General features: G+C 34.3%; 1 protein-coding gene across 5 annotated transcripts in view; it reads right to left on the bottom strand.

Moving 5' to 3' along the window:
* EXOC6 (exocyst complex component 6) overlaps positions 1–25384 on the bottom strand; it is a 166782-nt gene that overhangs the window by 35603 nt on the left and 105795 nt on the right. For all 5 annotated transcript variants that reach the window (XM_019739513.2, XM_019739530.2, XM_074339380.1 and 2 more), the window contains exon 19: positions 9400–9541. In XM_019739513.2, the coding sequence (XP_019595072.2) occupies positions 9400–9541 (142 nt within the window). The remainder of the gene's footprint in view (positions 1–9399; positions 9542–25384) is intronic.

Below are 25384 nucleotides of genomic sequence, written 5' to 3' on the forward strand. Positions count from 1 at the left end.
CAGGGCTTTTTCTCAAATGTTTTTCAGAGATTGGAAGCAATTTAGCACTCTGATAATCATCTGGCACAGAGGACATTTGTAATTATATGCTATTCAATTTATCAACAGCTTCCTATTTTTTCCTTTACCTCTTTAAAACTTAAATTCAGGCAATCCTGTTGTTTCTACCTTCAAAATATCTTGAGTCTGAATCTGTCTCTACCTTAGTTCAAGCTATCATTTCTTGTCTTGATTATTAAAATACACTCCTATCTGGTCTCCCTGCTTCTTGTGTGCCACCTCTCCATCCACTTTTCCCAGTGTGATTTATGTAAGATGTAAATGTGATTTGTGCCACTTCATAGCTTAACATCTTTCAATGGTTCCCCATCACCTTCATAATAAAGCAAGTCAGGCTGTATAAGTACGTATCCTGCCATGAAAACATGAAACTTTCCCTAAAATTAAATGCAGAATGAATAAGTCCTTGAACAATTGTGTCCTAGGCAGACAGTTATCTTTGCTGTAAGGTAAAGAATGTGTCTTACTTGGAAAACATCTACACAGGGTGGAAAGAATTGTCAGGGAGTAGGAGAAGGGGAAGAAAGAGTGTCCATGGAGTCAAAAAAGATTGAAAAGGAGGGTGAGGAGGCTAGGCTAAAGTCTCAAGACTTCACTTGTGGATGATAAGGAAGGAGCATATATAATGGAATAATTTTCTAACTAAATAAATGACTGATTATAAATGCCAAATAATTTACATACCGAACAGATTTCTGATCATTCCTTTCCTGCTAGACCTGAAGACTTAAAGTAGAAAGTTAGAACTCAAATTCTGGCTAGGCAAAGTACCCTGTGTTTACCAGATGTGTCATTGGAAGGGATGACTAAGAGCACCATCTAGTGGGTTTTTTGGTGGTGAAGAAGAACTTATGCCTGGGAATCAAGGGTCCTAGAGAATTCTTAGTGCTTAGAATTACATTCTGTTACATGTGGTTGGCAGCAGTGGGATACAAGCCCCTTGGACCAAACGCCCCTCTACATCTATCTCTCCTTTTATATAAAGTAGTATCTAGTCCTCTCCCTTTCTTGGAATTAAACATGGGCAAAGTAGCCTCAATCTGACACCTTAAATGCCATTAAAACCAGGAATAAATTCAGATAGCCAAATAGCATAATAGCCTCCAGCTTACTTTTAAAAAAGATATTTAAATATTATTTTATATCATCCATATGCTTTTCCCTGAACCTTTTATTTTGGGGTATGGGTCTTTTTAAAGGCTAGAATTAGAAGCCCTGAGGTTACTGTCATGGACAAAAAAAGTCTATAAAGAAGCTTCATCTTTTTTTGAGGTGGGTTAAGCCTTTATCCAAAATGAATAAAGACCAAGGCCTTCACACCTAGAGATTCACAAATTCCTCAATAACTCACCATTGAAACAGGTGCCAGTACTCTTCAATCTGGAGCTTTTCTAGTGCCTATAGATTTAAGAAGTTAAACTCTTAGGAGATGATTACCCCCATTTAAGTATTTCTGTAGAATGCATGAAAAAGTGCATCTAAACCTATTCTGGGTACTTCAAATCTTTCTGATTGCCTGACGCTTTGGAAATATTCTGTATTTTGTTAGTGATACAAAGAATTTCTGAGATACCTTTATAGGAACTTAAGAAGACATTCTGATCTTTTCCTCTATACTTTACAATTGTATTTGTAAGGTACCTATATTGTGGCCCCATACCTAACAGGTGTTTAAAAAATACTATAAAGCAAAGCACATTCAACAGATTTAGAACATCAGCTTTATGTCAACCTTGGCAAATGCTCTTCCATGTAGGAAGTGATTTCTCTTGAATTTACACAAAATCTATAACAGGATCAAAGGTTCAGTGCAACTTTTGGAGGGGGCTACATTTGCAACTCCAAAGATGCGTTCCTTGATGACTTCCTGACTTCTCCAACCACACAGTTTTAGCAGTATTATGGTTATGGTCAAGTTAACCAAAAGCATCCACTTCATTCATGGCGTAGACTCTACCTAATATTCTCAACCTATGCAACTTTTATCTAAATTAGGTCTGCTACTTATATGAGGTGTGATAAAAAAATACAGTGAATGTTTAATTTTTAAAAAATGTATTACAGTAAGACATATTGCCATCAATCCCCCTCAAAATATTCCCTCATACTTCGAACATACTTATCCCATTATTCTTGCCACTTTCTGAAGCAGTTCTGGAAGTCCTCTTTCTTGAGTGTCTCTAGTTGTGCTGTCGTAGCTGCCTCGATATCCTGAATCCATTCAAAACATTTGCCTTTCATGGTCATTTTTACTTTGGGGAAGAGCCAGAAGTTGCACGGCACCAGATCAGGTGAATAAGGTGGACGAGGACACCGTAATGTTTTTATTTGACCGTAACTGCCGTACCAGAAGCATTATCATGATGGAGGATGAAACTGTTTGCCCATTTCATGTTAATGTTTCTTTGTGATCCATGATTTATGGCACACTTTAAAACACACCTTCCTCAACCGTAGCTCGCACCCAACTGACTGCACCGAACAAGTTGAAACTTGTCACACATTGTTACTAAGGTTCATCAAACCACTTCCCCTATTGAAGATTCCTGCCTTTCCGTTGGATGGCACTCGGCAGCAGCATTCACTATATTTGTTGATCACAACGGAAAGGCTCCATGTCACACATGCTTCTGGTACGGCAATTTCAGTCAATAAAAACATTATGATGTGTCCTCAGCCATCTTATTCACTGGCTCTGGGACCGGGCAACTTCTGGCTCTTCCCCAAAGTCAAAATGATTCAGGACATCATGGCAGCCACAACAGCGCAACTAAACACAGTCACAAAAGAGGACTTCCAGAACTGCTTCAGAAAGTGAAGACTGATGGGAAAAGTATGTCTGAAGTGAGGGGGAGTATTTTGAGGGGGATTAATGGCAAAGTGTCATTTACTGTAATAGTTTTTTTTTATTTAGACATTCACTGTATTGTTTGATCACACCTTGTACTTTCTCACAGTGCCACATACTTTTCTTTTATAGAACTTACCAACTTAATCATATTTATTAGTGCAGTTATTTAATGACTACCTCCTCACCGAGCTTAAACCCCAAGATGGTTAGCTCCTCTTCTGTTTTGCTTACTACTGTATCTCCTAAATGCCAAGCACATAGTAGGTATGACACAATTAATATATGACTCCAAAGCCCCATACTCTTCTTGCTGCTTCTGAATCTTAGAACTAGGATATATCTTGGAAATTATCAATTCCAAATACTATATTTCAAGGACAAATTTAGGCCTCTAGATTGTTGAGTGGTTTATCCAAAGGCACTTTCCCAAAACACAGGGAAGAGCCAGGACTGGAACCATGGTCTCAACTTCCTGACATGTGCTCAGAATATCTTAAGATGGATTTGAAGGCACCATTTAAAAAAAGGTCTATGTAAGTTCATATGATTCTATATTCCTGAACTCAGACATTTTATCAAGTTTGACCTAGTATGGGTTAAAAAAGAACAATAGAAAAAGATCCAAAGGAAAATGATCAAAAGGGTAGTGAAAATAATCCCGTAAGAAAACATTAAAGAAACTATGACGGTTTAGCTCAAAACAGATGAAGTTTAAGAGTCATTTAAACATAGTCATCAATGTGAAAAATTTTTACAAGTGATCAGTTATGCCTGTATCAAGAAGTTAAGTGGTCTTGAATTAAAGTACAGCAGTATCAGCTGGCCTTAACGTTTTAACAACAAAGGTACAACTCTAGGAGAGACAAGTGTAGATTATAGAGATTTCCTGATTTGTTAATTTGGTCATTTATTCCACAAATATGCTACGAGCATAGAATTCTGCAGGGTGCTTACAATTATAAATTCTATGTTGATCTATCCTGGATTGTTAAATCTCTTTTATTCCTTTTTCTCTCTCTTCACACACCACCTCCCTAGTTCTCTTCCACTGTGATTCTCTGATTCAAACCATCTAATTCATATCAAATTGCACCTTTACTCATGCACTAATTTTATATATTTCCTCCTCCAAAATGTCTGGAATCCATCCTCTTCTCTTCATTCCCACTGCCCAAAATCAAAATATTTTTATCCTTCACATGAAAAAGTTCAATAGTTTTTAAACAGGTTTTGCTACTTTCTGTATTTCTCTCCTTTCGGTTCAATTTCTGAACGACACAGTTAACCTTCTATGACAGAGATTTCATCATGTCATGGTCCTGATTAAAAAGCTTCAGTGGATCCCTGTTGCTTATTAAATAAAGTCCAAGCATTCAGGAGTCTAACTTTTTCAGCCATATCTTTCAATACTTTCATCATGCATCTTGCAGTCTAGCCACACAAGACTGTTTGACGATTCCCTAAGCATTTGATCATCACAGTGCTTTTGCCTATGCCATTCCCTCTGCTCAGAAGGCCCTGCCCTGCTTTAGATGCAATCTTACTCATCCTTTAAGACGCAGCTCAGATTTCACTTCTAATGTAGCTAATCTTCTCAACCCCATGGCATGTAAAATTAATTGCTCCTTCTCTAGAATATATACTCCTCTGAAGAATTTATGTTTTATGGTTATTTACATGTCTGTCTCCTCCCCGAGCAAAGAGCTTGTGAGATCTTTGAAGCCTGATTCATCTTCGATTTCCCAGTGTATAACAGGTAACAGGTTCTCATTAAACATTTGAATAAATGAATCTTCTACAAAGTCAGTTGACTTTACATGCAAAATAATTCAGTTACAGACTGAAATTTTAGTTTAAGCTAGTTTAATTCACAAGTATGTGTGTCACAAGGAATGTCAGAGAAAAGGGCACCAAAACATGGTTTGAAAGAACAGGAGAGCATATATGGTAGATGGATCAGTGCTAATTCTGTCATCATCAGAAAAGTAAAACAAAACAAAAACTAAAAGCACGTGGCTGAATGACATGAGGAACTGAATTATTTCCAACTTTCCATCTCCCCAACTTCAGCTAGGCGTGCTACTTGTTTCTACGCGTGGACTGACATTTTGGGGCCTGGGAAATACATGTATACTGTTTTTACAAAGTAAGAGGATGAAAAAAGAAACATCCTGCTTTTCTGATCACACCAAATAAAAAGGGAAATCTAACTCAAAATAAAGTCCATTCCTGATGTTTATATTTTACGCTCACTCCCAATTGCTTAAATTCTTTGACTTAAGCCTGTCTTGAATTCCCCATTCGGTGTTCATGGTCTCCAGTCTTGATTCCTGCTACCCAACTCCCTTGGACTCTGGATCTCTTGCTAGCACAAAACAGACTGGTAGGATTTTATGTTAATCCCAAGAACCAGTCCCAGACTTTTAAGTAATGGTTTCTAAGCCTCTTGAAGAGAAAGTAATTACTATGAGTAAATATGGGTTTATAAGGAATCAGAGTAGTGTAATTTTCTGCTTTGAAAGGGTAATTAGACTGGTAGATAAGGAAAGTTCAGTGGTCGTTATTATCCCTATATGCCAGTAAGGCATCTGACAAAGTTGATCATAACAGCAAAACTACGAGTTAGATTCAATTAGGGAATTAGTAACTGGCTGGAAAAAATCTTAAGATACCCATAAAATTCTGAATAATGGAGCTAAGTCAATATGAAAGGAGGACCATGTAAGTTGTGGTTCTCAAACTTTACTGTGCATCAGAATCCCCTGGAGGGCCTATTCAAAGAAAAACGTCTAGGTCCTGTGCCCAAAGTACCCAATTCAGCAGGCTGGGGCCCAAGAATATGCATTTCTGACAAGTTCTCAGGTGATACTGCTGCTGCTCATCTGAGGACCGCAGTTTGGGGCCCAGTGATGTACTGTGTCTCGAGTTATAGACATCGGGTTTTGTTCAACATTTTGCTAATGACCTTGTTAAATATGCAAAAAGTATGATTACAAGTCTGCAGATGATATTAAATTGTGATATAAAAAGATCTTGATAGGCTAGCTATGGGACAAATCCTAAAATAAAATTTTATAGAGATAACTTTACAATCATAAAATAAAAAAGCAATATAAAAGGATAGGATAAGAAAAACAGAGCTTAACAATCACAAAAAAGGAGAAAGACACAGAGATTTTAGAACATTGTAACTTCCATGATTTGAGAGTATACTCTGGCAAACAAAAAAAGTAGTAACAGTTTGGGCTTTACTAACAAACTACAGAATACGGAACAACGTATTTGATAGCCCGACTATATATTATACTGGTTCCCCCACACCTGAGTATCTCTGCATTCAACTTTGGGTATCAGACATTAAACAGAGGTAGTCAAACCAGTTTGTTAAAAGAGCTTTGGATCTAAAATCATATCGTTTGAGAACAGTAAGAAGAATTGTTGATTTCTGGCATTCAGAAAATTTGGAAGGCTGTAAGAGCAGTTTTCATATATGGCTTGTGGATAAGGATTTGTTTGTTTTTTTTCTGTATGACTCTAAGCACAACTACTACATATAGTTAGTTGTCAGACTGCTTACTACACACAGTTGCCCAGCTAAGGAGAGGAGGGGGGGAAAGGAGGGCTGAAATCTAGTTCACATTTCACTTGATAAGCCATGTGCCTTAGCTGGGACAAAGGGTAAACTTTTTCTAATTCCTATCAAGGGAACAAATATGGGGGACTTTTTTCTTTTAGTGGGAATACCTTTTCTAATTTGCACAATGTCACAATATGCACTTGTGGTGACTAGCTTTAGGTAGAACTAGGTCCATGAAGAGAAGGTGAGAGAAAGTGATTTCAGCTCAATGTAAGAAATGGTAAGAAGGACGTAGTATACGGAAACTTATTTTCTGAAGAGGATTCATCTACCAAACTGGATGTTCAAGAACAGCTGGACAACTACTTGGCAGGGTTATTTTAGAGAGGATTTCAAGGTAGATAGAGGAACATGTGAGTGTGTGTGAGTGTGTGCGTGTGTGTATCACCAGGTGGGTGGGGAAACTCAATACTCTTTTAGCTTCTAGGATTCTACGTCTGAACTACCTGCCTATCTTCTGCATATCCCAGTTGATTTTTATGGTATCCAAATCCCTTCTCTTCACAAATTTATCATGTATTCTAGCCTTCTTTCTACCTAGCCAAATTCCTCTTCCTATCTCCCTTTCTTTTTTCCTTGCCCCAGTATGTAGAAAGCATACATACTGCATTAATATTAATAAACTTTGTATTTTTAAAGTTTTTTCTGTATTTAACAAACAAAAACACAACTTAAACAGGATGAAAACTTAAAATTCTTTTAAAATACTCATTAGAGAAAGCTAAGTTGCATTTTTAAGTGATTTATGTACCAACCACTAAAAGTAATGAGTCGGAGGGTAGATAATTCTTTTGCACCAGAAAGAGAATGAAATAAGCATGAAAGATGTAATGTTGATTTATATTTGTTCAGAGTCCAGAATGCATGATATTGTATTAAATAATGACTAAGTAATGACACTAAGTATTAAGGAGCAGAGACAACCACAGGCACTATCACAAAAGAAGCTGAGATTTGCCTGTGGCTTGTCTTTGAGTCCTGGTCTCTCCCTTTCCTTATCTACAGTGCCAGAACCTGGGTCTCCATCAGACTAGTGTTCACCCCTCTGTACCTGACCCCAAGACTTCTTTAACAGCCTTACACTTCATACTTAGAACCTTTCTTGGTCTCTTCCAAGAATTAGTCCTTTAAGAAAACAGCAGCATTTTAAAAGGAGCCTTCATTAACTCCATGCAAAGAAGTAAGTAAAGGTTACTCTGCCCTATGGTAGGACAGAGAGACAAAGATTCTGTTTTTTATGTGCCTTTCTCTTAGTATAATTAGGATAGTGCTTCATGGAGAGAGGCAAGAGACTAGAAGGAAGATCCAGATACCTAAAGTTGTCGAACCAAACAATAATTTCCATTTTTGAACCAAAAAATCTAATTAAAAAGACACAACCAAATGCCAATAAACAATTCAAATCACCTAATGACTTGAGTCCATATTAAAGATGTAATACAAAATGCCTCAAGCAATATTTCTGTATGATGTAATTTCATACATAAGCAATGTCATACACGAATGATCTCATAGGACAACTTTTTGAGAACTTTAAGAAATCAGTTTCAAATTATTTCTAGAACGGAATAACAATTACTTTGAGCTTGGAAACTTGTAAAAAAAGGTTTTTTGTAAATACAAAATAAGTATCATTTTGTAAATAATGGTTTTATTTTTAGAAAGAAGTATAATAAAGGTTTTCTACAGAAAATTAGAAATGCTTTCTAGGAAAGGAAATGAATCCTTCTCTTCTCTAGGGAAAAACTATCTTTCTTTTGCTTTGTAGATAAGCATTTCTCTTTTTTTGAGGGAAATAGGTTTTTTAAAACTTTGTATTTATTTATTTTTGTGTGTGTAATAAACAATTGTACTTGACCAAAGAACTTTCATAATTATTCTTTTTAACATGAAGTATGTTTTTTCCTAGAAGAATGTCTTATATACAGTGGGCAAATATTTGATATTTCTTTGAAAAAAAAAAATCTGTCACTCCTGCTTCAGTTGCAAGCTGCTAACATTTAATTTTTAAATGTCTTTCACACAGAATATATTATTGCAAACTTTGCCTCAGACAAACATTTTTTAATCCTTCTTGCACCCCACTGATTTTCAGTTTATTAACAGAGGTACCTGACTAAATTGTCAACCAGGGATTTTCATCATTTAATCATTGCACCATTGAATTGAAAGCACTGCTGAAAAATTGCTCCATATGCTCATGTCCTGTATTTAAAGAGTTACAATTTAAGAGTTATAAAACCCACATCCAGAAGGATATATGACAAGGCTAATAACCAAACAGCACATCCAGTTTTGAAGCTAACTGGCTAATGTCCACATTAGACTATGGAATCTGCTAACCTCATTACCCCCCAAAAATTAAGTGAAAACCAGTGGCAAAAGTAAAGGCTTGAGAAATTCTTTGGTGAAAAGAACAAAAAATTCAGAATATAAAAGCTTCATTTGGAATGCAGAGTCCTAAGAGCATCCTTCTAATAAATATCTAATGAGTTACTTACAGGGAAAGTTAAGAATGACAAACTTAGAATGATTTCATTCATTTATGACAAACACTGGAGAGTCCTGGCAAGAAGGCAAGAATGATAAGAAGGAATAAGGGGAAAATGAATCATCTTTTTAATGATCCCAGTCTGGATTGCCACTTCAGTGCCTCTCTCTAGAGGCCCTAAATGTAAAGCTGAGATATTTTTCTCTTCCTGGAAGGAAGTTGCTTCTAAGGCTCCTGAAAGTTTACCTCAATCAGGCCTCTTCCCTCCTTTCTGAACTATCCTACTATATACTTCTTTTTCCATGTAATTTAAATACAGATTCCTAGAAACGCATGAGATTTAACCAAGAAGGTACTTACATTCACATTGTATGACATCTAAGTTAAATTGCTGAACAGCTCCCATGCTTATTTGTTTTAACTCACTGTCCAGTAGCATCTGCATTAGGGATGTTGACAGATGCTGGCAGGCTGACATGCAAGCAGTCTGGGCAACTTTCCCCTGTTTAAAACAAATTTCCAAACCGAAAATTAAACAAAGAAACAAACATAGAAATACCTCAAAACGTATCAGAAAAATTATATATCTGGCTATCTTTTGTTGCCTTTTTTGGTTACAATGGTGATTAATGGCCTTTCTGTTTCTGTATTCTGAGTGGCTATGCCTTTTAGCGTAGGAACTAAAATTAATACTCTTGTTCACTTGTCCCTCTCAGGCTGTATCATTAAAACTCTAATTGCACACAGGAACATAAAAATACAAGTAAATAATTAATTATTCCAGATCTCTCAAAATGTCTCAAGTATTTTAAAAAATGCACATTAAAATATGACATTTATGACATAGAATAACTGTCATATTGACAGAACATTTTATTCATATAATATTCTTTAAGCTCTTCTTTATATAATTAACTAAACCAGAATAAAGGAAGTTAATAAACAGTGTAATTTAAGTTATGATCATTTAAACTGTACCTAAAATTCAAAATAAACTTTGAGTCATTAAATTCTTACATCTAATCAGAACATTAGTTTGTAGCATAACTTCAATTAGTGAGAAGAAAACAGGCTTGCCTACCAATATGACTTCAAAATTATCTACAGATCTACATTTAGTTTTCAAAAGTAAGTTTTAAAATCATCCAATAATTTAGAAATATGTAGTTAAGTAAAACTACAGGTACTTGCGGTTTTCTTTCACCATACATATATCATTAGAAAACATTTTCTACTATAATAAGCTCCTAAAACGCTACATGAACTTTCACTGATAGCCTTATTAAGGCTACATTTTATCAAAAATGATAAAAATGGTCATTATAAATGTTTAGCCTATAGATTACATAGCTGAATCACAATTCAATATCACTTTTAGTAAAACTGTGTCTTTAAACAGGCTTTGTATTTCAACTAGAAGTTTAAAATAAAATAATATAAAGACTCTTTTAAGGTTTTCCACTGTAATACTGCTCTTAGGATGACTATCTTTAACCCATAATTATGATGTGATTTGGTGATGGACTCCCATGATAGGATTCAAAGACTATGAATATGGTTAGAAATAATGACTTTTGGAAGATATGCCATGTTTTGCTTCATTTGCATTAACAAATATTTATTTACCCAGTGATATTTGATAATTATATTTTTTCCTACTTATCATAAAGGGCAAGAAAGCTACAAAACAATGAAAAATATCTCACAAACAAATTCTACAATATATTGGTGCAAAAATATTTACATAGTGTTGATGTGTTAGAAGAGTAAGAAAGAACATAAATATATTTTCACGATATTTGCTAGAATTACATTTGTTTATTAAACTACACATTTAAAGTCAGACTAGAAACACGCAACTTTTATGAATGAGTCTTTAGCATTTAGACATTATGCACAGTGAAAAACTGTGTTATCTGAAATGGAATGTCAATTTCTCAATCAAAAACTTTAGAGATAAAAGCCGATGCAAACAATATATTTGACAGATACTGATGAACTGCCAAAAAGGAATGCAACAAGCAATGCAAAACCCAGCATGCTTCAAGATCTCCCAAACCCAAGAGGAATTAGTCTGGAAGACAAGCAGCTCCATTCCCCAAGCAGAATAATATGAATATGAATGGGAGGGGGGGAAGCAGAAAAAGGAGAAATCAATGGCATGTAACTTAATTACAATATAATAGGCTTGAGAATACTTAATAGAAAAGTCATTTTGACCTAATGGAACAACTAGTTCATTTTAGTTTAATGTACTTCTCTATCAAATCAGCTCCATGTCATACTTATGTTGCCACTATAATGCACTAACTGCAAAAGCAGATTAATAAATTGCCAAAACAAAATTACTATTATATTCATTTCATAAGCAAACACACTGTACATATCAGTGGTATTATTATAAGGTGATCTGTAAAATGTAACATAGGTTCACATGCTACAAATAACTATATAGCAATAGTATTGGAGCCAAAAATGATGGTAAAAGTATAGAAAGACAGTCTATTCCATAAACCTGATGGAAACAGGTAATGAAAACACACACAGGAGTACACACACACGAATTTAGCTTTTTGTGTAAATCACAGATTAGGTTGGTGCAAAAGTAATTGCGGTTCAAAAGGTTTAAAAAAATTGCAAAAAACGCAATTACTTTTGCACCAACCTAATAAAATTCGAATATTAAATTACTTTTTATTATGCATATTAAATACAGACTTACTGTTCTCAAGGATAGAAGTTTAAAATATTTATAGAATATTTTGTAAATCTGCAAATGAAATAAATTCTTCTTATAGCTCAAAATTGAAGTTAACATTAAAGGTTCAGATTCTTAAATTTTTAAAAAGTTATCTTCTATAAGATAATTATTTTTTTTAAATGTCTACTTCCTAACTATAAAATGTACACAAATTTTCTTGAATTTAATCTACTACTTACTTTTAGATAGAAAAATTTTAACATTCCAAAAATTTGCACACCCCAAAAACATCTTTGGGAATTCATTTCTGATGCCTATAGCTCTTGGTACACTTTGGTATAACCAAAATACCCCTTTCTGAACAATATTATTGCTATTATTGTTGACGCTCTTAATAATATATAATTTTCTAAAACAAAACTAATCTCAGTACTTTTACAATTATCTTAAAAACTAGACTTTTTCATTAGAGATGTTTTGGTTTTTAACATTATAACAAATGAAGCCAAAATAATTAAGTGAAGTGAGAAAACAGCACATTTAATAAATCTCAAGCACCTAAAAATTTCTGCTGCCTTCATCTGAAAAATTAATTGCAACTATTATTAAACATTTTCTTTCCCCTTAACAACACAAAGTTCAATAAATAAGTAAAAACACCTGCCAAACTTTTAAAGGTAACTACTTTTTTACCCTGCTCTAACATTTTGCTGAAAAACAACTTGCAAAGAGAGAACACTCTTAGACAAACTTCTTATATTTCAAAGGAACTTGTAAAAGAGAATCTGCTGACATATTAGATCCTTTTTGCATTACCCAAAAGCTTTTCTTCTAAGAACAATTGTGGTAAAGAGACATTTGGCTCCTAGGAAATTCCCAAAGGGTCAACCATATGCATCCTTCCATGGCACCTTCACAGTGCTGCTTTCTAGATCCATGTCTCAAAAGCAGCTTTCATCATTTACTTGTGTGTCAGTCAATATGATTTATGGACTGCATTCAACAAAGTCAAAGCATATAGAATGAGAAATATGACTACAATCTGCTAATTTGTTTTGTATTGAGCCACTTAAGAGTCAAAGACCTGATGTCAGACTGAGACCAGCAACACAATTAACCAGTCGGTGACAGATTCATCCATCCTCCCTGCCAGGCTGTGCCAATCAAAGACAGCATGAGGCGACATTTGGTGAAATCAGTAAGAAAACTCATTCTCTAAGTAACCTATGTGAGACCTTGAGTGACACTTTTTGAATTTAGTTTGTGGAACACAGACACTCTTTACCCAATAGTCCCTCACTGCAAGCTGTGAAATAAGGCTTTTAATGCCAATCATAGGAACAATAAACCACAAACCACCAACCCTCAGTTTAAAAGGAATAAAAAAACCCACAAATAATTTACTATTGTAGATTAGGCTAAAGATACTCTGTTTCCTTTGAAACATCATAATATGACATGGTAACAAACTTACAACACATTTTATTAGATTATGGCTCAAAACTGTTTTTGTTTCAAAGTAATGTTTTGATAGAAAGCTTAAAAACTAATTTGACACATTTAAATTTTCATTTGAAGTTTTCATTCCTGTCTCTTATTTCAAAGATCTAATAAAAAAAGGAAGGTTTGATTTCAGCAGTAATTATTTGAAAGCATTTTTTTCAATGCTGCTTTCATTCTCTAAAGTACATTTAACATAAAAATGTGCTCTTGAAATCACAACCATTCTTTCTGCATCGGTCTACTTTTCTTAATGATCCCAAGAGAGCCCATTCTCCTTTATTTATGTCCCCACAAAAGGTCAACTTTGCACAATAAACTACTTTTTTATTTAAGTAAAAAGGAATATACAGACTCAGAAATATTGTGTTGTATTTATTATTCTTTAAATTGATAGCAGATTTTGTTTTAAAAACTTATGTAATTCTTGCCAGAAAAAGTGGAAAAACTGAAATAAAATTGTGGTCAATTTGAAAATTAAATCTAACATATCTAAAACATTAGTATAAAACACGAAAATTTCCCCAGGATGATTTCAAAAATGCACAAAGATTCCTCTATCTAGTAAGACAAGTGAATTTATTAATTCTGATTCTATATGACTGGTTAAAGTTATTTAAGTTATTAATTTTTTTAAGCTAACTTAAAGCAGTAAAATATTGCTATAGTATTCAAACTCATTGCCTCTCAGTTTACTACATACATTTCAGTAAGGGGACTGTGAAATAGTCTCTTCTGAGGGAAGGCAAAAGAGGAAGTAAAGTATTTTAATGAATCAGTCAGTCTCCCAAAGAGCCACAATTTATGTCCTTTGAAAACACACAGACCCAAAGAGTGAGGGCTTTCATCAAACGTGGAGTAAACATTAAAATTAGAAATAAATTCTCAATTGAAATATGAAAAAAGATGCCTCGTTAAAAAGCAGACATTTTAATTTAAGAAATCTACGCTTCCATTTTATATAAGAACTACTAATGTAAAGTTTTACTTTATGAAACTACATCTTACTTAATGTAAAGAATGTTATTAAATCAGGAAAAAACATACCTAAAACATAGGTATAAAACATGAAAATTTCCCCAAGATGATTTAAAAAATGCACAAAGATTCGTCTAGCTAGTAAGGTAAGTTTTAATCTATTTTCTGGCTGAACACTCTGTCTAACACTGAAATGTATAATACTGAAATGTCTCAGATTCCCAATAATAGAGAATAGATGAGTTATAAGGTTTAAATATCAAGATGAATTCCTTTAGTGAGTTTTAATAACAACTTTAACACCATCTTGAAGACAGATTTTTGAGATTATGCCAAAAACATTCATAAGCCTATCAAAATATACTCAATCTAATATCCCTGACATTCTCCAAAATACTTCTTTTGCATTTCTACCTTCCTCTCATACTCTTTGTGTCCCCATCTAAGTAACTTTAGCCCCCCCAAAATTGGTTACCACATTAGTTAACCACAATCCGCAAACTCAATTATAAATTCCCAATCTCCCTTCTTAGGCTCTTCTCCTAACAAGTCCTAATCATAAGGAGATGACACAGCACCATAAATGCTTACTCTTGGGACTAACAGATGGGGACAGGGACACACACACACACACACACACACACACACACACACACGCATGCAGGCATGAATAACACAGAACACAGTTATCTTAAAGTTGGAAAAAAAAATTCTCCAAGCTGGGAAAACTTCAGGACACCTGTAATATATGACACATATCTATTAATATTTCACTCAAAACTTCCTTATCCCAGCCAAAGGGCTTATCAAACTTTGGTGCCCTTTTTCTTTTTTTAAAGCAATTTTTTGAACACGGCTTTAGATGACATGTAATAACCAGATTTTTAGCTTTCTGTATCATTGTTGCTGTCATGGCAATCCATGATATTGTCAAACTAATTTAACAGGCAGAAAGAGGATGAAAGGACAAGCAAAGCAGTAAAAGTCTACAAGACGTCAAGGTTTTGAAGAAATGCCTCTGCTTCCAAGCTACTAACACATTAGAAATCTAGGTAAAATGGTGAAAGCTACATGCACTTTTGCCCAGAGTAGCAGGAAGAGAAAGCTAGTCTGTGCCACTTGGGAGTTGACAGGGATTATTTCTACTGGATAATAGCAAATTGGGCTGTCAGGCATATGTTTAAATAGGGAAATATTAACTTCTGTAACTTCTCTCACTTGGCAAATGTAAGAAAAGCAAGGGAAGTTAAAGACGAGCTGTAATTTTTCTTGTGATGAATGTGTAATACAGCCAAGCCACAGAATTAAGACTGAAAAACTGAAGCATCCCAGGAACTGTTATTAAAGCAACAGCTCCTTGATAGCAGCAGCATCCTCATTTCTTTACAGAAGCAGCCAGCTCAGAGTATCAGACTATATAATCATTAAAATGTACTATTTCACAACACTGTATGACTCAAAATTTGCAAAGTTGCCAAAATCACTAATAGGTTAGACAATATAGGTGGTTTTCACATGATCATTAGTAAAATGGACAACTGTCACCCAAGTTAACTGACTCTATCTTAATATAAGTGGCTGATATATTACAAACATCTCTCTCTCTCTCTCTCTCTCTCTCTCTCTGTCTGTGTTTATGTGTATGTGTAAACATAGCACAGAGTAGGACTTTGTCATTCAAGGATTTATATTTAGGTTTCAACCTTTTAAGGAATGATTCTGAGAGTCCAGTACAAGTAGGGCTTCATTTGCCGAGAGGCACACATGTGATTAACATGCTCTGTGAAATGGGTATGAGGGGGGAAATCACTCAGAGACTGAATGCAAAGTCCCAAACTCCCCAACTCAATGTGGTTTGGCTGTCTTCTGTTAGTTGATACAGATAAAGTAACCCTTGTTAATGTCTACATTTTTCAATGGTATTTTATAACATTTTCTGAAAGAAATCACACGACATGGCGTATTCTCAAATTTGGGAATTCTCAAAGTTTTTGAATATATTCATCCTGAATGTCAAGGGCTTTCTAAACAGGTAATTTCACTGGGCTAAATCCTAGATTATGGGAATCGGATTGGGTAGATACTATTAGCGTCACTTCCAGTTGAGGGAGTACCTGAGATGGGATTTTAAAAGAATAAGGGAAATGTATCAAGTGAAGAAAGGAAGATGTACATTAAAACAAAACAAAACTCATACAAAGTGGGAGGCAGAAATCAAGGTTTACCACTTCTTTTTCTAAGGACAACCCTGCAAACGACATTGAACAAGTCTTTCCAGACATCTACAGTAGGCTTTTGCCAGCTGCTCCCTTCTTGCTTCCAAAGAATTGACAGAATCTTTTAATTTCAGTGCTATTATCTACCATACTGATTTCCATAAAAGGCAGAAAGATTTAAAACAACACGACAGCTTCCCTATAATACCTTAAGTCTCCTAAATGAAAAAAAAAAAAGTGATTAAAATGTTGTTGCTCATCTTCTGAATTCTTCCCTTATATGTAACAGTCATCAGAACATGCTCCTTGGCTGGGACTTTACAAAGTCTAATTCCTACTTTTTGTATTATCGGACCTTGTATGACTTTTTTTTATAAGGATATATCAGCACCTTGCCTGTTGTATTTTCTGTTATCTCTGACTGACCTGCAAACAGCCTGTAAATCTGAATGCACCAAGGCTGTTCCGTCTCTCCCACCAGCTCTATCGTTTTCCAATCCTGTTTGCTCCATATCAAAAAAAAAAAAAAAGGTTCTTTGGCATCACCAGATTGTGGTTTGCATAGAAAGCTTCTGCCTCCAACATCTTTTCCTACCGACTCCTTTCTTTCTCCTCAGGGGACCTGACCTCCTTATTGCTGTCTTTATCTGCTCATAATAAAACATAATCCCAACTCAAACAATCTCTTATCCACATATTTTAGTCCCTTTTCTTCTTCCCCCATTTCAACTTTGACCCATTTAATTTGGGAGGGGTGGGGAACCATCTTCTATTTTTTCTTTCTATTGTGGAACATGGGTTACCATATGCATTCCTAGAACTTTACCATTCCTATCTGCAGAAACTCACGTAACTTTCTAAACATGATTTTTTTGTTGCCAGATGGTGCATTTTTATTTGTTTTTAGTACTGAATCTTCCTGTCCAAGATGGTACTTTGTTCATAAAGACTGCACCAATGAACTGGTCTATTTCATCCATAGCTGTTAAAAAGTAAAGTTATAGGATATTTGTAAGTGTGCATATGTATATATGTACACTAATACTGTATAGACAGATAGATATAAATATATAGACAGAGTCTGTAGGCTCAGAAGAGTCCATTTTAATTGTTTCCATTTATATCTCCCTGTTCTGTTACTTGCAGATCAGGTCTCATAGTTGTCTCCTAATCCACTGCTTCCTACTAAAACTCTCATGCTGTTTCCCTCTAAAAGCCATCTATTACTACTACTTCTTCCAACGATGCTCTGATTAAGAGCAATTCAAAATACTGTTTTCTACAACTGTTGACAGCAGGGAAATATTTAAGTATGCTACACTGTACACACATAAGACTTACAAGTTATAAAATTAAATTTCTCACCAAGATTTGTCACAGCATTTAGCTAATAGAGACATCAACTTAATAAATACCTAAAAGGATTAAAGTTGTAAGGCTCAAGTATGTTCACATTTCGACTAAAAAGCAAGTTGTTTTTTTTGCAATTAACTTCTAGCAGTGAAAATCACTTAACTGTTTTATTACATTAAAAAAAAGCTTAAGAAAAAATGTAAGTTCTATTTCTAGTAACAGGCTTTGACCATTTTCATCCTTTTCCATTTACATTCTCTCTCTTTAACTCTCTCCAGTTGCACTAATATACTCTCAATGGTTTGTTCCTACTGATTTTTGTGTAGTTGGAATTAATTTATTACAAAAGTATGGAAACCAAAACACCTCATTTATCATCATAGAAAGAGCTATCTCATGTAAGTAACTTTTTCAAAACACTGGACATTTAAGTGCCAAACCTTTAAAACTGATCCCCAAATCTATCCCTGTCTTCTTAAATAAAGGAAAAGAAACAATTAGAACTTTATTGGGATAAAAGGATAGTATCAGTTCTGAATATCACTTCTGTATTTTGAATATGTATACGGTTTATCTGCAGGAAAACTGTCAGCAAGCTTAATAATTACTTAACAATTACTATATAAAATGAGTAAAAAGGTCAAATAAAAGCCTGTGGGTCTATCTCTTCAATAGAAAAAATCATTTGTCATTAGTGCTGGAAATTTGCAACAGTTATTTTGGTGCTATCAGGTCTTTTGTTTTAATCACTATTCAATTTAGAGTTATATCTAGAGAACTGTGGTTTGAATTATTCTTTCATGGAGGTGTTCAAGGAAGGAATAAACATACAAATATTTGTAATCAGTATTCATATCACCTTTATTAAGTAACATTCATATAGACATTTTTCCAAATTTCTACCTGCGAGTAACAGCCTGAAAACTTTCTCCTCAAAACTAGAAAGTACTCTGTATCTGACAAATTTCTTGATTCAAAAATTCTGATTAGTACAGTATACTTTTTATACTCTTCAAACATACAAGAAAATGAATTTTATACAGTCTGTTTCTTCACTATTTCTCTCACATTAAGTTAAAAAATACTTACTCTGGGTAAGACAAGCACTTACTCTGTGTAAGACATTGTTTCGGTGCTACAGAAGATACAAAGATGAGTAGATACACTTCCTGACATAAAAAGATTAAATTCTAATAGTGGAAAGAAGGCAAGTCTACAAACAGATCTAGTAAAAGACAACATATAAATAGTACCCTAAATGTAAAGTATCACGTATGGTTAAATGGAATTAGCAAAAGCTTCATGAAAGAGGTAGCATTAAAGATGGCTTTTGGAAGAGATACAGGATTTTTACAGTTATAAATGAAGCCAAGGTAGAAAATTGAAGATAGATCCAGGACACAATGAATTTTCCACTTGGGATGCCCATCTTGAGTAAGAGTCAGAAATGTATCTGAAAAGAGGCTGAAATCATTTTTTTGTTAGTCTGTGGAATTTTTACTTAATTCAGTAAATAAGCAAGAGACCCTGAAGTTTCTAAACAGGGAAATATGATTAGAATGTGCTTTAAAAAGAATAATCTGTCACTGGCATGTAGGATGAAATGAAGTAAGGGAAGACTATTGGGAGAAATTAATTAGAAGACAAATACAATAATCAAAATTTGAACTTCAATAATAGGAATAGGAACAGAAAGGACAGGCTATATGAGGCCTGACAATTAAGTTTGCAAACTTGTTGTAAAAATGTTGCTAAACTTTTTTTTATATCAGAGGCATTATTCATTATGAATTTGTACCAACTGGACAAATAGTTAACCAAGTTTACTATTTGGAAGTGCTGAAAAGTCTGCGTGAAAAAGACGAAAACGACCTGAACTTTTCACCAACAATTCATGGCTCTTGCATCACAACAAGGTACCAGCTCACATGGCACTCACTGTCTGTGAGGGAGATTTTAGCCAGTAAGCAAATAACTGTATTGGAACACCCTCCCTACTCACCTGATCTGGCCCCCCAATTACTTCTTTCTTTACCTGAAGACAAAGGAAATATTGAAAGGCAGGCATTTTGATGACATTCAGGACATCAAGGGTAATACAACAACTCTGATGGCCATTACAGAAAAAGAGTTCCAAAACTGCTTTGAAGGGTGGACTAGGCGCTGGCGTCGGTGCATAGCTTCCCAAGGGGAGTGCTTCGAAGGTGACTGTAGTGATATTCAGCAATGAGGTATGTAGCACTTTTTCTAGGATGAGTTTGTGACTTAACTGTCCGACCTCGTAGGTTAAGGACATTTAAACTTCAAATGTAGATCAGCATTTATAAGATAAGAAGAATTTTCAATATCTATACATTCAGAAAAAAATTATGAGTTCTTATTCTGGTGTTCAAGAGCTCACAGTTGGAGGTAGAAAGGATGAACAAATACAGTAAAAAGCAAAATATGATGAAGCCATTTAAAAAAATAAAAGCTAAGGCAACTCATTAGAGCAATACTGGTATGGAGTGGAAAAAAAAAACATTTGCAGTGGGTCATGAATCACACTGGGTTATGGTCTGGGTTAGATTGCTACAAGTGGAGTTTGGGATAGGGTTATAGAGAAAAAGCATTCAGGAAAAGCTTAAGTAGTCTTACAAACAACTAATATTTTTTGAGTGTTTATTATATGCCAGGTACTTCTCTAAACATTTTATGTATACACTCTCATTTAATAATCACAAAAATCTATAGGGTATATACTCTTATTGACCTCATTTTACAGATGTGGAAAACATCTGTAAAGTGTGCCTTGTCATGCATGAGGTGACTACAGAGAGGTTTCCCACTGTACTGCACTCACCACAGACATACCATACTAACTTTCACCATCAAGTCCCAGAGTACCTTGACTGCTTCACCGAAAACAACCACTATTACCTGCTAACTCAGGTATCCACAAACTACAAATATATAGAGAACACAACACTGCGAAAATATAGAGAACAATGCTAAAATAATTAGAATTCACTATTAAATACCTAAGCAGAGAAAAATAAACATGCAGGAAGTACACAATTTTCTAATTCACACGCTAGCTTTAGCTTGTATCTACTTACCGACATGGCTGTGCGATCACTGTTTATTAGTCTGAGAAGGAAGACAGCCAGGCAGTCAAGTAAAAAGGAAAAATGTATTCCACTAACAGCAGAAGCAGTATTTCAAGGAGCAAAATAAAAAATAAGCCAGTTGGCTCTGCATGTTTTGCTATAATTTAAAGGTAGTTATTTATCAAATAATGTGACGATCATTTTATTTTGAAGATTTGTGCGTTTTTACATCCATACTAATCAGGTAAGTCCTCCTCCACACATTTGTCTACCTAATGAAGTTGTCTAGTCAGCATCAGAATACTGAGAATGTTAGCAGTTATTAAATGTCTGCTAAACTGGCAAATTTAGAAAATACCAGCTCTTTAACAAGGTTTTTTGCTTTAGAGCAGTTGTCCTCAAATTTTAAGCAAAAAATGCAGATTTCTAAGTTCTGCAAATTTTAATTAAGTCTAGAGCCAAGCACTGGAATCTGACTTTTTAACAAGTTTCTCTTCCCACATGTGATTTTAATACAAAAAGAAATAAAATGTCTATTTTTTTCATAAATAGAAAGTTGTACTGAATATGACTCTGAAGATGCTTAGAAAGGATAAGCCACTATGCTTCCACATAATCTGCTAATATAGCGTAAAATAAATTACTCAAGGAAAGATGGCACACTAAATTATTTTAGAATTAATCATTTAAATGCATTTCCTCCCCTAAGAAGTGAATAAACAGATTAAAGTAAAAACCAAATCATTGCTCTCAATTTAAATACATGAATTTAACCTTTTCATATTAGGTCCATTAAACTCAAAATCTATTTATTAATGGAAGTTGAATGTCATGTATAACCTACACAGAAGGTGACCCTCCATACAGGAAGTTGTCCTCTTCACCAAAAACACAATGAGTAAAGGAGAAAGCACAAGCAGAACTGAAGGAAGGAGACACTCAACTAGCCAGGACGATCAACCTAATTCACCCTAGCAAGCAGCCCCCTGGCAGCTGTGTTAGCCAGATAAATTCATTCTTCTGGAAGACTGGACTAACTAAACTCTAGAAACTCTATCTCTACGTTCTTTCTAAATTTAACTTCTAATAAATTTTGTTTGGATTAGTATAATTATCCCACCACTACAGTTATTTTATTGAACTATTTTTCCATAATCTTTCAAAGTGTATGTATTTTGTGAGATATTTAAAACTACAAAGTCAAGGTAAAATTTAGCAAAAATTTAGTAACCTAATCAATAAAAGCCAGTCAACAACAATTTAACAAACACCATGTAAGTCATAAGACTTATGATGCTTTCATCATAGTCCACATCATATCATTTCTATGAGTTAATCAAATTAGATCAATATAATTCATTACCATTACATATTTAAAAAATTAATATCCACATAAAAACCAATTTGTAAGCACATATATACAATATATGGTTATATTTTCATTTGATAAGCACTAAAATGTACTCAAAGCTGACTACGCCACAATTTTGAAAATACAACTTTGTATTTTTAATACAATTCTTTCTGGTGCCACATAAAAGAAAGGATGATTAAAGCACATGATTGTACTGTTGATTATTAAAATTCTTTGCAGTTTTCAGTCAAGTAAAACCCATTTAAACCCATATAATTAATTTGGATAAAAAGTGTGAATGAAAAAATAAAAATAATAAAACAAAAAGGCAGGGCTAAAAGAGAAAATAGGGTTCCAGGAAAATGAATCTAATTTTAGCTTGGGACTTTACATGTGTCTGAAATAATGATGCTTAAAACATAATATATAGAGAGGCCTTAGAGACAATCTAATGCAATCACTTTACTTCAAAGAGAAGAAAACAGGTTATTCAGAATCAATATGATAAACTAAGTTGATATGTTTGCTTCCCAACCATCCTGAGATACAAGTGAAATAAAAAGCATAGAATTGCAAAAAGGAATAAACGTTTAACAGCAGAGAAAATGAAGGTGTATGGGGGGGAATTCATTAAGTGATGCTTTCTAGAAGACAGAAAGCAAATGAAACAAAGAAGAGAGAGCCACTGTCCATTATATGCTACCAGAAAGGAACTGCAGTAGAGCTGGAAGCCAGCTATGCATCAGAGGTCCAGAGTTAGCAGGTATGAGAGGATGGAAATGAGAAATGGGATGCAAAACAAGAGATAAAGTTATTGAAAACTTCTGGAACAACTGTGCCAATCATCTTCTACCTACAGAGCATAGGCAATTTCCATAATGAAAGCAATTTGGGGAGAGCTGAGACTCCTGGTATAGGCAAAAAGTGAGCGAGACGGAAGGGGGGGGGGAGTCGTCCTCATTCTGGCATGGTGTGGTAATAATGGTAAGAGAGGCAGGGAATGCTATGTAATTTTTGGAATTCAGTGCAAAGTGAAAATGTGAGGCCTCTTGTTTAAAATTATTAAGAATTTCAAGACAATTAAGAGCACCAAACCACATGCAGGACCCTTCTAAACTCAAGACCCCATGTGACTGCGTAGGTCACACATCCATGAAGTAGACCCTCAAGAGAGACCACAATCTCAGGGCTAGCTCCATACCTTTTCACTCTAGGTGAATCCTAGGCAAAATGCCCTAAAAATCTATATAAAAAATTCCCAGTCAGATTCCTACTTGGGGAAAAAGTCTATCAAAAAAATAGCATTTTACCCCAATAAACTTTAATTAAAAAAAATAGCAAATTTGTACAGTAGCAGAATAAACCCATAGAAGCTCTCCAGGGCTTCTTTATTAAAAGGCAATGAGCAAATTAAAAGAAAAACAAACAAACAAACAAACAAAACCCTGTTTGAGGATAACAGAAATAATTCAAGAAACAAAAAATACCTTAAAAAAACAAAACCTCTAATACTCAGACAGGTTTTAAAGATAACATATTTTTTTAAAAAGAGAGAAGAGTATTCTATGAAAAAAGAATACTTAAAAACAGAAGTGATTCCTTATAAATTAGTAAGAGTATAATTAATAGTCTATAGAAGGACTGAAAAATAAAGTTGAGAAAATCTCCCAAAATATGGAAGAACAAACATAAAGAAATAGGAAATGAAGCAAAGGATAAAAGACACAGAGGACCAATCAGGGAACTCTAACATCTAACTAATGAGAGTCCAAGAAAAAGAGAACAGAATAATGGAGGGAACAACATTATCTTTAAAATAGTAGAAGGAATTTCTCTGTGATAAACAAGGACACACATTTTTTGAAAGGGGTCAATGAGTAAAGAGTTCAGTGAATGAAATAAAAGCTTACATCTCTACACATTCCCATGACATTTCAGAATGTGAAAGATTAAAAAGCAGATCCTAAAACCTGGATGCCAGAAGACACTGAAGGAATGCAATAAAAATTATCAGAGAAAAAGCTAGTCAACCTAAAATTATATAACCAGCTAAACTATTAACCAAACATGAGGACATAGATATTTTCTAATATGCAAGGACTTAAATAGTGTACTTCCCTTTTGGGAGGAAGTTATTGAGACAGTTCGGCAAAACCAACCAGTGAAGTAATAAAAACATGAAGAACCCAGGAAATAGTTCTCAACACAGAGAGCAGAGAAGGAAAGTCCCAGGATAACAGCTGTGCATGATCTAACAATTCCACATAGCAACTGGTACAAATTAGAGACAAAGGCCTCTGTAGCTGTCAGGAGACAGTAAATGATGAACTGATAGTAAATGAAGAGCTGATAAAGCAAGGGAAAGGGAAGCTAATATCTTTATCTTAAATAGAATTAAAATACTGACTAAAGTCAGCGGAACAAAAAAAAAAGGCATATAACTATTTTACATAAAAAACAATAAATAGAAGAAATATAACATAATGTAACAATCAATAGGAGAAAAGGGGGGAAAGGAGAGATTGTTATGTGTGCTTTATCTTTCATAGCATGGAATCACTAGACACTCTCTGTTTTTTTTATTAAGTTAATCAACAAAAGAAATAAAAACATGGTGGAAAATGGTAGTCTAAGAGAATGGAATTGGGAGTGCAGAAAGGGCAAGGAGAGAGACTATTTTCCATCTCAAACTCTTTGGACTACTTGACTTATATTTTCGGCTCTCTCTATGAAATAAAACAGACATGAAACAATTAATCCGGAGGTTGAATGAGTTGTCTATTTTTACAACACTAGTTAATTAAAAGAATCAGGGCCTAGACCCCAAATCTCAATATTCAGAAAAAAAATTATTTAGGAGAGAATAATTTTAAAAGTTAAGTACTACCTATTTCTGTTCAAACCATGTGTCTTCATTTATTATTGAATACATATTTGATTCTCGCTTAAAGGCAGAATAGTATGTTTTAAAATCATTTATAGAAATAAAAATGCAAATTAAAAATTTAGTGGTATCAGATACATTCAGTAGCAAAAGAGATTATAGCCCCAAATGTAAAGTCTCTGCAAAGGATAGTACTACATTAGCTCATCAATAAAACACGAATAGCTGGAAGCAAACAAGCCAAAACAAAAACCAAAAAGCAAAAAACAA

Source organism: Rhinolophus sinicus, linkage group LG07 (assembly GCF_036562045.2).
Source record: "Rhinolophus sinicus isolate RSC01 linkage group LG07, ASM3656204v1, whole genome shotgun sequence".
Classification (NCBI taxonomy): Eukaryota; Metazoa; Chordata; class Mammalia; order Chiroptera; family Rhinolophidae; genus Rhinolophus; species Rhinolophus sinicus.